The 21,734-nt window shown below is 39.0% G+C and overlaps 1 protein-coding gene across 6 annotated transcripts in view; it reads left to right on the top strand.

The window, feature by feature from the left end:
• Nucleotides 1-21,734, top strand: part of HECW1 (HECT, C2 and WW domain containing E3 ubiquitin protein ligase 1) — a 232,883-nt gene that overhangs the window by 184,134 nt on the left and 27,015 nt on the right. For all 6 annotated transcript variants that reach the window (XM_042834238.1, XM_042834235.1, XM_042834240.1 and 3 more), the window contains 10 exons: nt 242-363; nt 3,201-3,386; nt 3,945-4,079; nt 8,056-8,161; nt 8,358-8,454; nt 10,287-10,370; nt 10,946-11,055; nt 13,650-13,770; nt 14,660-14,773; nt 17,028-17,180. In XM_042834238.1, coding sequence (XP_042690172.1) covers nt 242-363; nt 3,201-3,386; nt 3,945-4,079; nt 8,056-8,161; nt 8,358-8,454; nt 10,287-10,370; nt 10,946-11,055; nt 13,650-13,770; nt 14,660-14,773; nt 17,028-17,180 — 1,228 coding nt within the window. The remainder of the gene's footprint in view (nt 1-241; nt 364-3,200; nt 3,387-3,944; nt 4,080-8,055; nt 8,162-8,357; nt 8,455-10,286; nt 10,371-10,945; nt 11,056-13,649; nt 13,771-14,659; nt 14,774-17,027; nt 17,181-21,734) is intronic.

Raw genomic sequence — 21,734 nt, 5'->3', positions numbered from 1 at the left:
GTTATGAGCCAGTGTTTTTTAACATCCAGGAGCATCCAGCTCCTGCCCTGTGAGTACAACAGCACTAACCATAACACCTACAGTTTTGCCAACAGACTCGTCTTGGAAACGCAAGGAGAGTAGGTGCAGGGCAGGATGGTGACATTTTTGTACAGTCACTTTTGTAGCCAAAGTAGAGACCAGATAACAGACAGTCTTTGCCACTGTTAATAAAATTGTGGTTCTTTTGGTTTCTGTCCAGAGATTAGAAGGGAAGGTTCCCTTTCTCCTGTGAATTCTCAAAAAATCACCTTACTGCTGCAGTCTCCAGCTGTGAAGTTTATCACCAATCCTGAGTTCTTCACTGTGCTGCATGCAAACTATGTGAGTAATTACAATTTGCTTTTTCTGAGTCCCAGTATTGTGCCCGAGGCCTTCAGGGAGAATGCACGGTGAATTCGAATTGTGTGACTTGGGGTTTGGTTGTTTGTTCTGAGCACAAGGCCAGGTTGAGGACTGCTGCAAGAAAAATCTTGCTAGGATTCTGCCACACACAGGGAATTCCCTGGCACAGAGAAGCTTATTAATTTTATTCTTCCAGAATAAGCAGGAACCCTTGATTTCAGGTTGATGATTCTGTTGTCTGTTCCTGCAGGGAGTTAGGTTGTTACCTTTGGAGCCATGTTCATGAGGAACCTCACTCAGATTGCAAAAAAGTCTCAGGGGAACAGAGAGAGGGGAAAAGTTATTAACTCCAGTTTGCACTCTCAAGAAGCAGGTAGGCATAAAGCAGTGAAAGAAATTCTGACTCGAGTCAGTGTAGTTATTTTGGAAAAAAAGAAAAGAACATTAAAATAACTTCTCTTTTTTTTTTTTTTTTAAATTAATACGGTAAATCTGTATGTTTTGTTACAAACCTGATGTGGAGTGGAAAAAGTTTAGTGGTAGGTTTACCACAAGGAAGTAGGTAGGGAAATCTCAAAGAAGATGTAGTTATCAAGTTCCAGTCTTGGTTTCCCTATCTTGAAATGCAGGTTTAGCTAGGCATCCACACATGACTTCTGAATATTTGGAAAATGCTCTATTTCTGGTTAGGGTTGCCCTTTCTTTTTGAAATGAACAGGAATTGAAACACTTGAAGAGTTATCTCAGCACAGTTTTTAGGTAATGACTAATGTCCAGCTTTGGCCATGGCACTGTATGGATTGAAGCCATCTGTCCTCCAAGCCTCTGCCAGAGCTTATTGCTCCTGAAATCCTGTGGAAGGCGCCTTGTATTTACTCATCTGACATTGCCTGAACTATGTTATGGAGCGCACATAATTTCTTCCATTAACTGGGTGATATATCAGGATTTATGTCTGGGAACAGTATCATTTTCATTCAGTATACTTATTTACAGAAGGAGCAAATGTTTCTATACTGATGCAAGAAAAAGTTTGTAAGAGATTTAAGTCTCAGTTTCATTTCTCACTGAAATAAAAAAGTCAAGAGAAGCCTTCAGTTTGGGTTTATTAAATTGTCTCTAATATGGAAGCCATAACAATCTGTTGAAACATCTGTCAAATAGTCGTATAGATTCCACTTGTGCAGAAATAATGACCCACATAACTCCTGGCTTAATGAGTTGTTATGTTTTAACGACACGCCCCCATTAAAATTTCAAGCTGTTAATTATACCAGTGAAGGTGGGTTTGGAAAACATTATGCAGCAGTTAGAGTTAAAAGGGAAAGGCTGTCATTATGCTGATACTTTATTTCCATTGAGATACATCTACATTACATTCTCGGTTTCTGTAGTGCCGATCAGAGTTATTGATCAGATGAAAATGGAACTTCTGTAACGGAGCAGGCTGGGAACTCAGCAGTTTGTGAGCATAAAGCTTTCCTGAGTTATAATCAGGTCATATTTTCAGGGCGGAATAATATCTCTTTGATTTCACTACATATACCGATGTTTTATCATAATTAAGGCCCTTTGCTGCAAGGAGTATTCCCTTCTCAGCACTACCACAACTATAAACCTTGCATAATAAAACTAATACTTGTAAATGTTTTATTGCATCGTAGTGGTAAAAATGCATTAGAAGTACACAAAAATTGAGAATTCAAAGCTTTTGGAGCCAGACTCACTGGGCAGATTACATACAGACACACCGGGACTCACTTCACTGGAGACAGGAATTCTCCATTGACCCTTAATTGCTCAAGACAGAGACAGCAGAAAGTATTTCACGTAGAATAATGAAAGCTCTAGTGAGTAATTCAGTCCTTTCAGGTGACCAGTATAACCAGAGCACTAATTTTCTGTCTAGTGAAATGCTCAGAAGGAATGCACATTTTCTGTGAAGTTTCCTACCCTGCCTTGAACTTTTCCCCTGGAATAAAGGTCCAAGAGTAGTGTCCTGTGGATGAGAAAAAGTGTTGCCACGACCTGTGTATTTTGTGGAACTGTGTCACTGAACACACTACAGCCACAAATACAGTTCAGTTTGGCTCCTTTTCTGCACCTGGATCAGCACTAACTCACTCAGATCTAAGAGGATGTTCTCTTAAGAGGTGTCTTTAGTGTTCATGGTGAGATATGACTACCTGGCTTCAGGATGGTATCCATGTGACTCATAAAAACATCTCCATCTGACAAGCTTTTTAGTCAGTGCAGAAACAAATACTCAGTTCCAGGAAGCAATTGATATCTTCCAAAAATAGGCAATTGAATGTGTCTGTTTCTGTCCTGTCACTATAAAATGACCATAAATAAGGTAACAAACTCACGTACAGACACCTACACTGCAGTCCTCTTCAGCTGATGAATCCTACCAAAAGCATCTTAATTTTAGTGATACCATAAATACATGTTCACAGTGATCTTTGCACCTTTCTTGGATCATCCAGTCACACAAGCAGGCTTTCTGCTAGTCTATGAAAGAAACGAAACAGGCACAACTACAACATATTGAGTAGGTGGTGTTTTAGCTAGCTGTTTTTTTGGAGTGCTTTATGAAGCAGTTTATATGGAGAGTAACTGTGCACAGTATGGAGGGATGTTTGGCTTTCCAGATTACATTTCTTACTTCTAAATGTTTGTGTAAAACAGTTGTTCAATTTAATGCAACTCTCACAGCATGTGTTTCATTTCTTTGGACAGATGCCCCCAGAAATAACTAAACGTCATTTTGACATCAGAACTGTTTTTTCTCACTTCTATTTTCCTTTTCAAAGAGTGCCTATCGAGTCTTCACTAACAGTACCTGTTTGAAGCATATGATTCTGAAGATCCGTAGAGATGCTCGTAATTTTGAGCGCTATCAGCACAACAGAGACCTTGTAAATTTTATCAACATGTTTGCTGATACCCGACTAGAGCTTCCTCGTGGCTGGGAAATAAAAACTGACCAGCAGGGCAAGGTAAGAGTGCCAACAAAACAAATCACTTGTTTAACACAGCACATCAGGCTACATGGTCTCTGACGGTCCCCTCATTCTTATCTCAAAAATGGTAAAAATTTGGATTAAACAACACTTACACCAAGCAGAGTTATTTTAAAAGCAGGAAAAAAAGCATCAGGAACAAGTGTTGTAGAGCATAGTGGTAACCTGGCTTCCTGTGGAATGTCACAGCATATCTGAGAAAGTACTGAACTAATAGAGATTTCATCCAGAGTAGAGGTCTGTCATGACAGTGACAGTGTCTGCTTCCATGAGGCTTTGCTACCAAATAAGCAGTGTCCCCTAGTGATTTTATTCTCTTCCACCTTGTTTACCTCATGGCTATTATATGTAATTTTGAGCTCCATGTATTTTCCAAGATCTGCTCTAAATTTGGCTAAGCAAGTCCTATTATTTGAAGATACTAACAGGGGATTTCTGACACGCAGTTTCTAGTGATTTTCACTGTATGTTGCCACCGTTGCTGACTTTCTTCTTCCAAAAATAACCACTCCACATTGTTCCTGTATATTTCAGTCTTTCTTCGTTGACCACAACAGTCGTGCTACCACATTCATAGATCCCAGGATCCCACTGCAGAATGGTCGTCTCCCTAATCACTTGACTCACAGGCAACATCTTCAGCGGCTTCGTAGCTACAGTGCTGGAGAGGTAACCATGCTTGTACCAACACTGATCCCTTTTCACAGCAGTCAGTTTAAAATGTGTTGGAAAAAAGGTCTTGTGGGTTTTTATCTTCCAAAGAAGTAAGAGTTCTTTTCTTTCTGAAGGGTTGCTGATAATGAAGATTTACATTTTTACCATTTTCAGAATAAAATAATAAACAAGTAAACTAAAAATCACAGTGAAATGATGACAAAACAGATTTTAAAAGAATCCATGATTGACATCCTTGCCTTGCTTCAGTAAAGGCAAGCCACTCATTATTGGTATACTTTGATACTTCAGCAGCCTTGTATCTTTCTTCATTCTCCACTGTGACACTGTGCTCTGAAGAGATATACTCCCTCGCAGGTGCAGCAATGCATATTAAGGTCTGCTTCCCTAACCTTCAAATCATGCTAAGCAGTCTTTCCTATGTTTCATGGATATGACTTCTATCACTGAGTAGCGTGGGCAGGATAGCAGGTGCGTAAATCCTGTTTTTGTTTAGTGGAGTTAAGGAGGGAAGGGTGCTAGCAATCAGATTCTTCATGCTGTTGAAGATTTGTGAAGATTGCAGGTGAATGGGAATAGATATGCATAAGGGCCACAGGGTCTATCTCCTGCAGAAAATCATCAGAAGTGTTAGTGAAATTGATATTGACATTTGTTCCAGCGGGACTAGTCTGAACACTTCCTACTACCGAAGGAACTTAGGATCAAGGGCAGGCAAGACATAAGTAGCTTTGATGGAGTTTTGGAATTTTGTGTGAATACTGCACAGTATTTTCTGAAGATTGAAGTCATCAGTGTCTCTTTCAGTCCTGTTCTCCCACCAGTTCAGCAACTTTCCTCTGCCAGCAGCCTGCACTTTAATGTTTTTATTGTGACTGATTCAAGTGATATGAATGTGAAAGCCACTTCTGCGGTGATCCATATTTAGGCTCATACTTTCCTGAGTCTTGCTTACAAATTCACCCAGTCAAAGACAGAAACACTGCTCAGCCAACCTAACACAAGAAATACACTTAGTTCTTCACATGGTTGCAGGACTGGCAGAAACAAAATGTCATTTTCAGGGAAGAGAGTAGAGAGAGTAATGACTCTGAGGAAACTGTGAACTCTTCATCAAGGGCACTGATCTGGCATGATTAGCCGGTGAAACGGAGCTGCCTTCTGTCTAGGCAGCTATCGGTGTTGGCACTCTCACTGGCTCAGTGGCCCAGATCTCATGGTGCTTATGCACCCCTGTCATAGCCTTTAGTTTCCCCTCTGGGAATATTTGCTCCTCCACTGGAAGCATTCCCATTCATTTCCAAGGTCTTTAGATCAGTGCCTGAAAGCACACCACTTACAAGGAAAAGATTCAAATATTTGCAGCTTGGCCCATGAAACTTTGTGGTCCATGCTATTTCTTCACAGTATGTTTGGATGTCTTTTTTTCCTATAAATCACAGAACTACAGAATTTCATATACTGGAGTGAGATCTTTAACTTACAGAATCACAGAATTGCAGGGCTTGGAAGGTTCCTCAAGAGATCAAGTACAACCCCCTGATAAAGCAGGTACGCTGCCATAGGTCACACAGGTAGGTGTCCACCCAGGTCTTGAATATCTCCATCGAAGGAAACTCCACAAGCTCTCTGGGCAACCTGCTCCGGCGTTCCATCACTCTTACTGTAAAGAAGTACTTCCACATGTTTGTATGGAACTTCCTACACTTGAGTTTTTAGACCATTATTTCTTGTCCTATTGCTATGCAGTGCTGAGAAGAGCCCGGCCTCATCCGTTTGCCTTTAGATCTTTATAAACATTGATCAGAGCCTCCCTCAGTCATCTTTTCCCCAGGCTGAACAGACCCATGTTACTCAGCCTTTCCTCATACAGGAGCTGCTCCAGGCCCTTAGTCATCCTTGTGGCCTTTTGCTGCACTCCTTCCAGGAGAACCCTGTCTTTTTTGAACTGGGGAGCTTAGATCTGGACACAGTATTCTAAATGTGGCCTCACCAGGAAGAGTAAACGGAGAGGATCACCTCCCTTGACCTGCTGCCATGTTCTTTTGAACACACAGCATGATACCATTGGCCTTCTTGGCCACAAGGGCACACTGCTTGCTCATGGCCAACCTGTTGTCCACCAGGACCCCCAGATCCAGCCAGTTGGCTCGTGAGGATGTGAAATGGAGACCTAGGGAGAAGGAGAGAAGATTTAGCTCAGCACAGAGGAGTTGTGTCTTTGGGCCAAGACTCAGAGAGAGTGCCTGTGAGAGCAGAGTACAACGCAAGGCTATTGCTTAACAGAGGTGAAGAGGAGACAAGACTAGTTTCACAGCCGAGGTTTTCATTACGCTTACACAGCTTTTGACAAAAACATAGATGCTGTTTAAATTGCATCAATCCCTATGGCACTCATTGCATTGCAGTGAGTACACTGTATATGACCTGTTTGAAAGTTCAGTCATAAATTGCCTGTTTTTAAAGGTGAAAGGGATTGGACCAAGATTAGCACATCAGCCCATTAAGTACTGCAGGCTTGACTGTTCTCCCTGACACTGGAATAACTCTCTTGTGGCTGGCAGATGTATACCAATATAAAAAATGGGTACAAGCACAATTATAATTAAATCACAGATAAAAATTTTCACTGTGCACTTTCACAACAGTTTTGTGTTTTCAATTACAGTATATTTAATCAGAATCATCAAGAGTTTTTATTGTTCAGCCTTTCTGTTGACATGTATGAAGTACATTGACTGGTGTCTTGTTACACATAAACTTTTTATTCTTTATGTGCTCCAAAGGCATCTTGCCAGTCACATTTAGCTTCTCAGTTTTCATTTATGTCCAGCTGGAAGACCTGGCATTCGGCCATAATACTGAAAATGGATTGGCACTACTTACTTGTATGCAGAGCTAAGCATTTAAAATATTGGAGTAGAGGCAATTTCTTCCAGAAGTAGTTGCCAACTACTACAGTTTGTGCAGCAAGAAGGAATCATCCCAGTAGAGTAGAACGGCAATTGGAATCCATACTCATCTTGTCTTGACATGGATTTTTTAGCAGTGCTCCTCTGTTGGTTTTCCTGTGGCCACACTTTGTCCAAGTGTGTCCTTGTCATATATGAGGGAGGTGCATTCCCCTCAGTTTGTACTATCCCACATGCAATTACACAGCAAGTAACAACACACTGAAGACAAATTGCTGTTGTTGTACTGGGCTTTTAATATCTTTTTAATATTTTAATATCCTCAGATCTAAGTGTCTGCCCACCTTCTAATGTATCTGCCTTCCTGACATGAATCCCCCCTCTAGATGCTGTGTTTAGGACAGTGGCATTCTTTAAGTCTCTCAGTTAAGTAGCAGTGATAAATTTCCCCTTTATTCCTCCTTATTTACCTACTTTTTAGTTGATGTTCTTTTTCTCAGCATATACAATTCAGTATCTGTTTCTGGTTATGCAAGTTAGGCAAAAGCCCTTTTCTGACCTGTGCTCAGCAGTTATCATGCTCGTATTATTCCAATACTGAATGTCCTTTCAACAATACAGAGAGAACACTTGTAATGTTGTGGGTTTTTTCTTTTACAAATTAACATTGCTGTAAAAATTTTTACATAAATAGTTATGCTAGAACAAGATACTGTATAATATGGCAGAGATTTTTTTTTCACTGACAGAGAACTCCATCACTGTAAGGCCTTTACTAACCTGCATTTACTTCGAGACTCTGTTGCCTTCACTGTAGCACAGAAGAGGGATAATAACTGGATAATAGTGTCCCTCCATTTGGGAACACAACATTACATATTTTTAAGCTGACTGAAGTGTAAAGCTATAATTGGCATGCAGACTTTCTGTCCTCCAATCAGTCAGCAAAATGAAACCACTCTGAAAGTCACAAAAGTAAAAATAAAAAACGCTCTTACTAATTGATGTGCTGCCAATTTGCCATTTGCCCATTCTTCCCCTTTTCTCCTTTGTTGTAGGCTTCTGAAGTCTCTCGGAACAGAGGAGTTACTCTGTTGGCCAGACCAGGCAATAGTCTCGTAACAGCTATTCGAAACCAGCATCATTATGAGACATTACCTCTGGGTAAGCCAAGTTTCTCTTTTCAAAGCAGAGCTCGCAGAAAAGCTTTTAGAACAATTTGTCACTCACACGCACAGCTCCGTGTTGTCCCTTGGCTCACTGGTAGTGCAGTCAGTGGGCCCCTGCATCATCGCAGTAATGTCCTGAAGGCCCCCTCAGTAGTAAATAAAGCCTCTGTATTGCTTTTTTCCTTTTCTAGCTTACAATGACAAGATTGTTGCATTTCTACGCCAACCTAACATTTTTGAGATGCTGCAAGAGCGTCAGCCCAGTTTGGCCAGAAACCATGCACTCAGGTACTGCTTTGTTCCACATTGCTGACACCAAATTCCATAAATTATTTACTGTAGTGAAAAAAGCAAATTCAACTAACTATTGCAAAAAAAATCCAGAACTGCCACTAAGTATCACTGAACAGCAGAAACTGTCTTCTTCTGCAGTTATCACCTTGCTTCTCAGAAGATAGCATTAACATGCAATTTTGATGAGAGTGAGCAGCAAAAAGCGAGTAATTTCAGTAGAAGGATTTTCCCTTGTGGTCAGACTTATACTCAAGCCAAGGACATAGTCATTCTAGATTTTATAAGCAGCAATATTATGAAGTACTTCTGTCTTAACTCCTTCACTTGACTTAAAATTAGTCTTTCCTAAGTAATTAAATTATATCTCTGTTTTTATTACACCCATTTCTTTTCTGTTAGGTGTAAAAAAAAAAAAAAAAGAAAGAAAGAAATGAGAACTAAAAGCCAATACAGTTTTAAACTCATTCTAATTCCAGAAGTTAGATTAATTGTTTTGGCCTAGAACCTGAGCTGGTTTTAGTCAGTCTCAGCCATACCAATGTACACCAGCACAGAGTTTGGCCGAAAGGTTTAGTTTGCTCTGCACAGTGAAAAGTGCAGCTGGGGACCTGGTAAAGAAGCAAAGGAGGAGGAAGAGAAGAGCGTTCAAGATCTTGTAGCCAACTTTCTGCTGTTGACTCATAATTTACACTTGAGAGCCTGACAAAGAGTTCTGTGGGGGTAAGGATTAGACTTGCTTCCTGAAGGAATTAATACATGCAAATAAAATGAGAAAGAAAGAATGAAAACTGCTGCTTGTATTCAAGATGTACATTTCTGTAACTGAGAATTTTTTATCTTCACTATCAAATTATTCCAGACTTTTTTTCCCAGCTGTAATTTGAATTCTCATTTCTCAGAGAACAGATGATGGTTTTATGTCCTTCAGAGCAGAGAACAAAATTGACTAGGGATAGGGACTACACAGCTTAGTATTAAGATCTGTAACAAGATGTTGAGCCTCCAAGTCATTGCTTTGATTGAAGCGTAGGTTGGGAGTAATCCCAAACTACAATCTAATGCTCGTATAGCAGACCTTGAGCAAACTCCTAGGGGGCAAATGTCCATCTTTCACAGGTTTGACTCTGCCCCATCCAGAGAAGTACATCTTTGACTTTACATAGAATCTTGATATTTTGATGCTTGTTATTCTTGGATACAGCAGTGCTACAGAAACATGCTGGCAGATTGGGATGTAGCTCTGTGTTTTTCATGGGTCTGACCTACTGTTGGGATCCTATCTGTGCTTTCCATCCTTGTTAGAATTCATTTAAAGCAGCAAAATGCATGATTTTATACATACACCATGTAACAACTTTGATTATCAATTGGTATCATATTCTTGATATTCTAGTGTGGTTTTTACCAGCTGGAATGGACAGAGGTACAGGAAGTGGTATTATATGAAATACTGTTAATGAAAGGAGATATCTTAGTTGTAACCTTAAACTAGAAGTCTGTCTGTCAGTGACAGTAGCTATAATATTACACATGGGCTTAGAAGGTGAAGAATTATTTTGTTTTCTGAAATATGGTAGAATATCTTTGGCTTTAGGATCAGGCAACTGACTGATATAAATAGATTTTTTTTTTACTAGTTTGTTAGTGTAATTTGCAAATTAATCAGGCAGTTAAACTGTCTGCCATTTTTTTGAAAGAGAGAAACAGGAACTGGCAAAATGCTGAGGAATAATGATTTTATGTCTAACTCATGCCTTGATTGTGGCATGTTCTCTTCACCTTTTTCTTTCATTCTCCTCTTGTCAATAATATTATTTATGTTTCAGGGAGAAGATCCATTATATTCGGACAGAGGGTACTCATGGGCTTGAAAAGTTGTCCTGTGATGCAGATTTAGTAATTCTGCTGAGGTAAGAAATTTGATCAAAAGCATAATATTGTTTCTAAATCTTCCAGACCATTTGTAATTAAAATAAGATTTGTTGTTACTGAGAGTCACTTAAAATAATTCAGCCAGTGTCTATCATTCCATTCTTACTTCCTGAAAGGCAGCCTCCATCAGTGCAACAAACTCCATCCACAGTCAGCTCAATTATTTCAGCTGTTGTCATCAAAAAGCAGATAAAAACAATCAAGCAAAAATGTTTCATTTTAAAGTTGTTTTGTTTTTACAAAAGGAAGGAAAAAACCCTCTTCTTTCACAATGCAACTAAGTAATGTAGCTGCTCGTAAAATTGCTAATTTTAGTACAGTAATGCTGTCCATACACACAGCCACATCCCACAAATGAACCTTCAAGTGCAGTAAATGTTGTTTGGGTAAAAAGACTTCTATTGGGACTGCAGAGCTTGCTCTTTATGTACTAACTACTATTTTTTAGCACAGTTAAGGACTTTCGTGTTGTTTTGAGTTTACATGGAAAATGTTGCATTACCTCATGTGATGAACATGTACGAAACCTCTCTCTATCAATTTTTACACGCAGCCTTTTTGAAGAAGATATCATGTCCTACATACCACTCCAGGCCACTTTCCATCCTGGTTACAGTTTCTCTCCTCGCTGCTCACCCTGCTCATCACCCCAAAATTCTCCAGGTAAGGGAATGGGAAAAATAACTCAAAATCTTGCAGTCTTGGTATTTATCCTAAGAAATATGAAAGAACAGATGGAGAACCAGCATGAATTGTTAACCTGTTAATTCCAGTGCCCACTCCAAATCTGCTTTTTTGCTGGATCAGTTGCCATTGCTGTTACATGTCTGTTGAAATGTTAGCAGTAGCTAGAGCACACAAATCAGGAATTGCACATGTGGAAGAATGCATTTTGCTGCTTTTCATATATCTGGGGAGGATTAAGATAAAAAGAGAATAATGTGCTTCAAATATAACTTGCTGACATGGAAGCACATTCGTGTTATGTGACAAGAGCAAAGAGCGACACCCAAATCAAAAGCTTATTGCAGTACTTTAATAGTTCTCTTGTAGAGTTAACTCACCTCCAGTTTGTGTTCCAAATACTTCACCTCTTTCCAAGACTCATCTATTTTAAGACCCGATGGAATTATCTTGATCATCCTGTCTGACCTCCTGTGTTGAGAACTTTAGTTTGACAGGAAACTCATTTTCCAGAAAGACATGCAGTCTGAGAAGGTTATTTCCAGCTGTGGTATGTCTCTGTAGTTATTGTTTATGCTATAGAAATTTGAGGAGCTGATGTCTCCATTTTGCCAAGATACACACCGCCCCACTACAGTCTCACTGCATGGCTGTGTCCAGTGGTCACTGTTAGAGAAATTTACAGAAATGTGATCTGGAGAAATCCATTTTTGGCTGATATTTGAAAACATCCATGTGCATTATCTGATTTCAAACAAAATTGTTGGACAAGAGATGTCCAAATCTCAGAGGTGGCTATGCAAAAATGAATTTTCTTTTATGCCAAGAAGTTAAATGCTGAACCTTTGTCTCCAAGAGACCAGTGTTTTGTCAGAATGCTCTATTGTCATGAATGAGTTTGAACATCATTGAGAATAAATGTAGCCCCTTTCCTCTGCATCAGGACAGATCAGAAACAGGTCTACTGCAAGACCAAGTCTAGGTATTTGGCAAGAAGATGCCTTTCAGAAATGCACAGATCTTTCTCGTTTTTGTGAAAACAAAAGAGCAAATACTAATTTGTGGCAACATGCTGTCTGCTTGCTTATTTTTGCCACTGCCTTCATATCCCTTGAGAGCCACAATTCCCTTACATTCTGAGGGACAAAAAGTTTAACAAAAGTGTCACAAGGGATTCTCCTTGCACAGCATGTAAATACTCCTTTCTGTTTTACTGGCACAGACTTAGTAATGTGCTTTCCTCCTGGCAATCATGGTACTTTGTGCTCCCACTAAATGTGTTTGATTTTTTTTTACCTTCCTATGGAGAACTTTCTGCCAGAATTCTCATATAAGAGCTTGTTTATATTGTCTTTTCTAATGAGAAAGGGAAATGGGATTTTAAGGATCCGTTCTTTGACATGATCCATGACTTCTTTCCATGGCATGGCACTTCTGCATACAAAAGGACTAATCAGCCACTTTGAAAATGCAGACTCCAAAACAAAACAGATCCCAAATTACTGAAAATCTGGTGTGTGTGTGAACCATAATAGGAAAATGTCACATTTCTTGCTGACGGAAATCCTTTTCAGTGCCACACAGGGTTTTTGTGTTGATGACTGGAAGCGTTTAATATACAGTTAGATTAACTCTGGGAAACCTGATTCTCTGTTTGGCTGGGGTGCTAGGCTCCAGGCAGAAGTGCTGCTTTGAGCTCCAGAAGTTTAATCCTGCCAAGTAAGAAGATCTGCTATTCAACGCAAAAGAGAGAGATCTTTTAAAAGTGAAAAAGAAAATCTAAATACCAACGATCATGAGTGGGAGTTACGCATGTCAACCTTTCAATCATGCCTTTCTGATCCTTTCATTCCGATCAGTCATAGTTAAAGGCTCAGGCAACCCAAAGGCATGCAAACACAATGCCAAATTTACTGCTCTCTTAGTGAAGAAAATACCGGTCCCAGAAGTCATCAGAATCACAGAGTTATAGGAACTTGAAACCCCATTAATGACAGGTAGAGTAGAATTAGGCCTTATGAGGAGCAGCTGAAGAAGCTGGGATTGATCAGTCTGGAGAAGAGGAGGCTCAGGGGAGACCTCGCTGCTCTCCATAACTACCTGAAGGGAGGTTGCAGTGAGCTGAGGGTCGGCCTCTTCTCGTGTAACTGGTGATAGAACTAGAGAGAATGGCTTCAAGCTGCGCCAGGGGAGATTCAGGTTGGAGATTAGGAAATACTACTTCTCTGAAAGAGTAGCCAGGCAGTGGAATGGGCTGCCCAGGGAGGTGGTGGAGTCACTGACCATGGAGGTGTTCAAGGAACGTTTGGATTTTGTGTTGAGGAACATGGTTTAGTGAGTACTGTTGGTGATGGGTGGATGGTTGAACTGGGTGGTCTTGTGGGTCTTCTCCAACCTTGGTGATTCTATGATTTTATGATTCTATTAATTAATACTAAGTGCATAGAAACTCTGCGTATTACTGTAAGAAGTTCCTAAAACATTTGTTAGTGAGTTGTGTCTGGAAACATTGGCTGCATGATTTGGAAGAATTTAAAAGAACCTTGCAGTATAGAATGTTTTTTTCCCACCAGGACTGCAGAGAGCAAGCGCAAGAGCACCTTCTCCATACAGGAGAGATTTTGAAGCCAAACTACGCAATTTCTATCGAAAACTTGAAGCCAAAGGATATGGACAAGGTCCAGGTAAAATTAAGTAAGTATTATGACAAGTCACTCAAATAGTCTAATGTGGTCTTTAATCATTATCCATGAATGAAGGCACTGACTGATAGGGAGTGGGAAACACACCAGAGATTGGACTTCATATGTGCACCACCAGTATCTGATAAGTGTATATCTTGCAAAAGAGTGAAGAAATTCTGTTTCTTAGAGATTTGTATTCTCTCACTGACCTGTTTAATGGGGGTGTTGATATTCCTCCCTGTAATTCACTAGAAGGAAAATTATCTGTTCATGCAATTGTCCATGGTAATAAACTATACATTATTACCAGCTATTTCATTGTAATGATGGAGCAGCTCCAAATCCTTTGGATCTACTTACTAATAATTCAGGATCAGAGTATGACCTGACAAAAGTTATCCCATCTATGCAGTTTCAACTTCAGGTAGTTCTCTGTATTGCTAGCCCTTGTGGATTTGAACCAGGGAGATTTCTGCCTCTCTTCATGTGTTTTGGGGGATCATTGTCTTAGTTGTGGGACTGGCTTCATAGACAGCTTGGTAGTCGGCTTGAGACTCTGTGCTTACCTATACTTGATTGAGTCGTCTTACTTAGTTAAAAGACTCTATGTTTCTAAGATATTTCCCGGGCACTGGTTGAGTTTATGCATCAGAATGACTTTTTACCAAATCACATCTGTTGGGGGAGGGGAGGGGAACTGAAACAAAGCAGTTTATTACAGACAAGTATCATCATCATGATATTCTTACAGACCTGGGGAGTCCCAGTCACTGGTTATCCCCTTTAGTGTAGTTATTTGACTTCTATGGAATTGAATTTACCAGGTCTTGTTTACCTTCAGGCTTACAGACTCACACGAGATTCGATCATTATACCTCTTTTTCTGCCTCCCTTTGCAGGCTAATTATACGACGTGACCACTTACTGGAAGGCACCTTCAACCAGGTGATGGCATATTCACGCAAGGAGCTCCAGCGAAACAAACTCTACATCACGTTTGTTGGCGAGGAAGGGTAGGAAACCACTAATGCTCTCAATTTTGAAGTAGCTGTTATGTTGCAAAACATAGTTGACTAAGGCTGAGCCTTCATTTATGCACTGTTTTTATTTTACTTCTCATTTTACTTCTGTGTTAATGATCCATCTTAATTAGACCAACCATTTGTTAAAAATCAGAATAGCAAAAATTCTTCGTTTTCCTATACCATCTAGATGTCTCAAAGTGACAATTTAAGTAGTTAAGTCTGATGTCACCTTGTTGCCATAAATATTTAGACTGGATGGAAGACAAAAATGAACTACAGGCCCATGGTTACACATTGAATCACTCTCAAGACTATAATTAGTTATTAGACAAAGCCTTTACCCCTTTTATTACTCTTACTCTAAAAAATGAATCTAGATTTTCTTCAAATGTTTTTGCTTTGCATGCCGTCCAATGAACATTTTTTATTATATGTGGACTTATGCTCTGCCTAAAGTGAGAAAGTTTAGTCATAACAGTGTGACTCACCCAGCTGAAAAATGAAAGCAAAAGAATTCTCTTGAGAAGATCTTTTCTCAGGAGACTTTCTGCCGGCCTTACAAACCCTAGGACCGTGCACCTATGATTAAAGCAAGCCACTGACCTTTTGTTTCTGCATCTAAGCTGAACCTTCAGTGCCACCCCAGATCACCTCAAGAGGTACATTTTAATTGAGACTTACTCCATATTCTTCTTAATGGAGAAACCACTCTGCATATTTCCAGTGTTCCTTGTAACAAAGATTTGAAGTAATATTTTTCAATAGCTTTGTATGTAAGGTTTCATTTATTAAAAACAAAAAGAGCAAAAACAAACAACAAACAAAAACTAGGTTTTCCATTACAAAAGTACCAGAACAGGAACAGTAAAGCTCTGGGCACAGTTCTCTCCAGCAACCACTGACACTGTCAGCTCTGAGATAGCATGTCAAGTGGAGAGCTTCTGAAGAGCTGAGTTGGTTCAGAGTTACATCAGGTCCACTGGAAAATAAAAGTAATGGATTTAAAAAACTGTTCCTCAGTTATCTTAGTGTCAAGAGTTTTTTTAACTCTTACTTTCTATACTCTATGGAATCAATATTATGTAATAGAAGTCATCTTTTACAGCTGATTTTGTCACTGACTTGCAAGTAAAGCTTAAGCATGGAAAATACTGCATTTTTGGAATAGCATTCTAGTATGCTTACACTGGCCAAAGTCATGTTATTTTCCCCACATCTGTAATAACTTTTTTGTGTGTGTGGCAAAGTACTCAGGAGAACCTCAGGCCTCAGGCCTAAAGCTGCTGAAGGGAACAGTAGTAAGCCTCCAAATGTAAAGCAGAGAAGGGTGGACCTGCGGCCCATTATCATCTTTGTTGTTACACCAACCAGTTATTCAGACTCTTTTGATTATGCTTCCATAACTTGAAGCATATTACAAAACATTCTGATCCAGCCGCAGTTTTCCACTTGTTTGACATTTATTAAGTATGAGGAATAATGCCCGCCTCAGAAACTGTTTTGGCATGCACGATGTATGGCTGCAAATCATTTGTTCATTTTGCTGTATGTAGATATATTTTAGATTGAAAAACCTACATATCAGTATTAAAGAATTATCTGCTTTTAATAAATCCATCAGAATTGAGATTAATTCATTCATGATGGCTTTTTGTTTGTTTTGCGTATAATTGGAAACTGATTTAAAAGTTAAATTGAAGAAAAAAAAAAGGAAAAAAAGTTCAGTCTCTATAGAGCAAAGTCATGCAGTCGCAAAGCAGAACTTCAAGTGTACCACATGTATTTGAAACTATTAGAAAATTATATTTGGAACTTGGATGGAATAACTGATGGATCACCATTCCATCTTAAGGGAGGTTGTCTGATTCTTGGTCTTCCTCAGTATTTACCTTTAGGTTATACACTCTTAAGAAATCATACCAGGGGCTAGATTGTGTCACTGGGAGTAGGGGAGTAGGGTCAATCTTTGCTTCTGTCTGAGCTATCTGATCTGAGAACCCAGATGTTAGTAGGCAGTTCAAACCCACTACTAAAAAGCAAAAAAGTGAGAAGAGGGTCTTTGCCCTCTGCCCTGTGGGATCTGCAATCAAGTTTTGGGAGAGGAACTGTATCATGTTAGAAACACTTAATTGTGCAGAGGTAGGTATTAGCAGGCAGTGCCTGCAAAAACAAGGAAATCTGCTCAAATGTGAATGAGTCTCTTTTTTTATGTTTTTTCTTTTTTTTACTTTTTCCTTTCCAGACTGGACTACAGTGGCCCCTCTCGAGAATTCTTTTTCCTTCTGTCTCAGGAGCTCTTCAATCCCTATTACGGGCTGTTTGAGTATTCAGCCAATGACACTTACACTGTACAGATCAGCCCCATGTCTGCCTTTGTTGAAAATCACCTGGAATGGTAAGGACATTTTATGCAGAACGGAACAATCCTTTTAGAACAGTTCAGAAATAGAAACGCAAAACACAAAAGATATCAGTTTAGACTAGACTGCATACAAGTGTCATTGCTGCTGTTGGGAAGAGGTGAGAGGTAGACTGGGAGAAGAAAGAGGACTAAGTGTAAATACACCAGCAAGCTTTTAAAAAGGAATTGTGATGAAGTACTATTATTCAGATATTCTAGTTGTATTACTTGGGGTTTGATGTTTTTGTTCTTCATTGTGACTATGAAAAGGATGGGAGTGTGGGCTCTGCTAACCTGGATCCTTTTCTAAGAATATCATGTGTAGTCTTTTAGCACATCAAGCAGCTTGGTGCTTAGAAGCTTTAAAAAGGCCCAGAGAAAGCAGTATACCTTTTGTCCCTGCCAGTGTCCTTGCCTGTGCATGGCATGGCCAGCAGAGCAGACATGTCCTTCACTTTCCCTTGTACGTGTGCAAATAGACAAATTGGTTCTTTATCAAAAATTCCAAACGCATATTGTGATGTTTTTATTTTTGTATGTGCCTCCAGATCACTCCATCTTTGGGATTTGCTTTCCTTCTGATAGTTTCAGGTGTGGTTCAGTGGAGCATGTGCTTGGTCACTTCTGGCATTTCATTGTTTCAAAGAAGTACTGAAACATCGGTCTGTTCTTATGATGTTTTGCTTTATCTAACCAATCTCACTGACTCCTCTTAGAAATTCTTTTTTTTTTTTTAATGGAAGGCCACTCAGGCCCTTTTCAACCACCAACAGCACATGCCCCTCTGTTCTTCTAGACAGTACTCTATGTGCTTTGGTTTATAGTGGGCAGGAAGTCAGGAAAGACAAAAAGAAGCCTCATCTCTACTAAATTTGCAGTGGAAGAAAAGATAAGTTGCTGTGACCTAGTAATGGTCTCTGAATTGTTTTTTCTATTGCCACTTCCAGCAGTAGAGCGTTACAATAACAATGATCTTTGCACTAGGACTATTTTTCTGCTGTCATTAGCAGGAAGAGAGTGGCATAGTTCTTAAAGCTTGTCGGTCTCCCTCTGCAACCCTACTAATTAAACATTATGCAGTGGCTTCCCAGTTTTCAAGGAAAAAATACAGTCTGTCCTTTGTTCAGCTTGACAGGCAGCATGAATAAACTTCTGATTTCAGAGGCTGTGTTTGTGAGGATGCATTTTGATTCCAGGGCACAGGACTTCTTCTGCCCACACTGTGAACAAACTGGACTCAGGCCCGTTACTCCAGAGCTGGTGATACCATGTTATCCAGTGGTATTCGAAATAACTCCTGTCTCTTATCTGTTGTAAATAGCATCTCTGTGAAAAAAAGTTCAGCTTCAGTTTTTTTTAACAGAAGTGATACATCCTTCTTTGTTCTCTACTCCCATTTTGTTCTTCTGCTCATTAAGAGATTTTATCATGGAACAGGCAGATTTTAAAGGTAATCAGCACATATTAAAAAGAGGAGAGACACCTAATATATATTTTTTATAGCAGTTATTACTTGAATGAGAAATCAGTAGCAGTTAAACACTTAGGATTGTATTTCTCTAACTACATGTGTAGATAGAGGTTACTTGTATGCAGAATGTTGTTTGGATTTAAGGAATTTTTGGTTTCTTGTTTGTGTTTTTTTGTTTGTTTGTTTTTTAAGGAAAGAGAGATGAAGTACATTGGCCTGTAGAGTGAAATAAATGCTGTGAACAAAGAGGCTTGTACATAAAGTAGAATTAAGCAGGATAAGATTGCAGAACCCAAGGGAAAGATAAGCAATCCTGTAACTCCTTGAACCTGCTATGGAAATAACTGGCTGAGACAGCAGTTTATAATTAGCCTGATAGATTTCATAGGTGGCTTGTAGATATGCAGGCATTCCACGTCTGTTATGTTGTCTGTGTTGACTGAACTCAGCCATACATGCATATACATATATATGTACTACAGAAGTCTGGTTACAGGCTAGGATGAGGTTTCAATTAAGCTTTTGCAAACTGAAATAATAGGATTGCTCTGTTAACTCTTTGCACACTAACTTCTCTGAGGATACTGTACTAACCTGCATGTCATCATTTGTTCATGAGGAATGGAGTGTTCTGAATTTCTCACCCTTCCTCTGACACTGTTCTCATCCAAGTCAGTGCTCAATCTTCTGTTTGCAAATTTACTTGTTGATATAGTTCCAGCACAGTCTTCTCTCTCTAACTTGAAAGCAATTATTTTCCTGTTTCCAAAACTGGTAGAAACATCAGCAACTATACATGGATGAAATGATATTCAGAATTCACAGATGATTGATTGTCTTTTTAAAACTTGAAGATTAATGTCAATCACAACCACAGTAGTTATAGATTTGCAGATTTATTGAACCATTTGCCTTTTGATGCTGTGGGGCTTATCATTTGTGTGACATCTACCTATTACATGTGTTTTCTGTAGAGTAATTCTACAAGACTTGTAGAGACATGGTAGAGTAGAAAAATTCCCTCAAAATTATGTAATATTTTCTCTTTTAATTGAACAGTGGTAAGTTTGAGATAGAACACGTAACAAAATGCAAAGATGTGAAGTTTTGGCAGAACTGAAAAATACGCTGCTTTTCCCCCCTCTGGCCTAAAAGTTGCACTTCATCCTCTGTTAATGGCTTATTTCATGCCTTGCTCTTTGTACAAACAACATTCAGAGTCCAAAATGAGCACATCAAAGTGCAGTGTAGTTGTATGCCAAGTTAAAAAAAAAAAAAAAGAAATGTAATGACTGGAAAATGTTTCACATTTATGGAGAAACTGAGACTTAACACATTTCCTGCAAGCCTCCATTGAATACAACTTTTTCCTGCAGTTAACATATGGGCATGCTGAACATTTTCAATCTTCAGAAAAATTAATTTTAAATCCTCTATCTGAAAGAACACAGTTAAATCTGTCTAGACCTACGAGGTTTGATTATACACATTTTTATTTGTGTGCTACAGGATGTGCTTGAAGTTCATAGAATTGCTTTCAATCCATGCCAGCAATGAGCCATTCTATCAGATCTATGTAACGTGCCTACTTCTATGCCTGAATACTGGAAAACATCTTTGAAAATACTGTTTACAACCCTACAAAAGATAATTTACCTTTCTCCAAAGAAATGGGCAAAACATGGTTGCAGATGCAATATTTTATTCCAGTGAAAAGGATATAGTTTAGCCCAGAAAGAATATTCTCATTTTCACAATTGATCAACAATTGGTCAGGTGTTTTGGATAATTGAGGTAGGATACCACAGACTATCTGATGGAGGAAATATGTTTCTAAATTCTGGAAACAAAATGCCTAGTTTCAAAATCTGCAGAATCTCAAATACTGATGCAAGCCACAGGTTACTCTCCTACTTGTCTTCATGGTACGTTTTTCAACAGATCTAGAAAATGGCTAGTGTCTGTTCAGTGCATCACACTCACTCTGTGTTGTAACAGAATAAAGTGTCTAACCACACTGTAATTCACTATGGTTTTCCTTGGACCTTTATTTTATCTACAGTTTTCCGTAATATTTTCCTACTCTGGTCCAGCTAAAAAACACAATAAAGTGAATATGTATTCTTTATATATACGTGGTTATTTCTGTATCATTTTTACCACACCTGAGGACCACTTGTTCTTGTGGCTACCAGTTTTAGATGTTTAATATTTGCCTGTCATTTAATATCACTTAAGTTCTACTTCTTAGAATAAAACAATTCTCAGTGTTTTCTTGAGAACTGTCTCTCCCTCCTATCAGTACTTAATCTGACAATGACAAAAACGTCTCATTGTCTTTTCATTTCACAAAAATCTGTTCACAAAGTGCTGTCAGGCAGAAATCTGATCTCTATTTTCACGTCCTCTTAGTGAGCTAGAGTTTTCCTTCACAGCACTCCTGTCTTTAGAGTATTCTGGTGAGATAATGTGATGTGCACTTCTTCGAGACACAGAACTGTAGTCACAGCACGGTCACCTGCACCCCACTCTGTCACCAGATCACTTGCTTGCTCTTCTATCTAACTAGCATCCTCCACTTTTGAATTTTTAGTTCATTGTGTGTTTGTAAATGTAGAACCACTGCCAGAAATATGAAAGGAAGCCCAGGACAAAAGACTAGATGGCCTAGACAGATAAAGTCATTCGCAGACATTCATTTGGAGATCTGATGGATGCTAACTTGAAACATCTTCTGTATTTTCATAGCAAATTAATGATAGCATCCATTATCCATTGCAGAAAAATCCTGTTGTGTTTTGATTTTTTTTGTTTTCTTTAGATGAAGCTTAATACATTTATTTAGCAGAAGTGTCTTAGAAAGTTGAAGATTTGTGATTAAAAATGTTTTTTTGCAGAATCTTACTGAAGAACATAGAGATGGCATTACAGTGAGATCTGGTGGCCTAGGTTTTCAGGAACTGTAGACTGATTTCTTGCTGTGGTGTCCTAATGAACTATATTAACTTATTTAGAACTTATTTAGTGCTTATCTAGAACTGCTTTTAGGATAGGAGTTTCAATTCCCATAGTCAATA

The sequence above is a fragment of the Centrocercus urophasianus genome, unplaced genomic scaffold, assembly GCF_019232065.1.
Source record: "Centrocercus urophasianus isolate 14NV4802_14NV808 unplaced genomic scaffold, USGS_Curo_1.0 seq_44, whole genome shotgun sequence".
In the NCBI taxonomy this organism is placed as follows: domain Eukaryota; kingdom Metazoa; phylum Chordata; class Aves; order Galliformes; family Phasianidae; genus Centrocercus; species Centrocercus urophasianus.
Note: the sequence above shows the minus strand (reverse complement) of the source record. Positions and strands in the feature narration are given on the sequence as shown.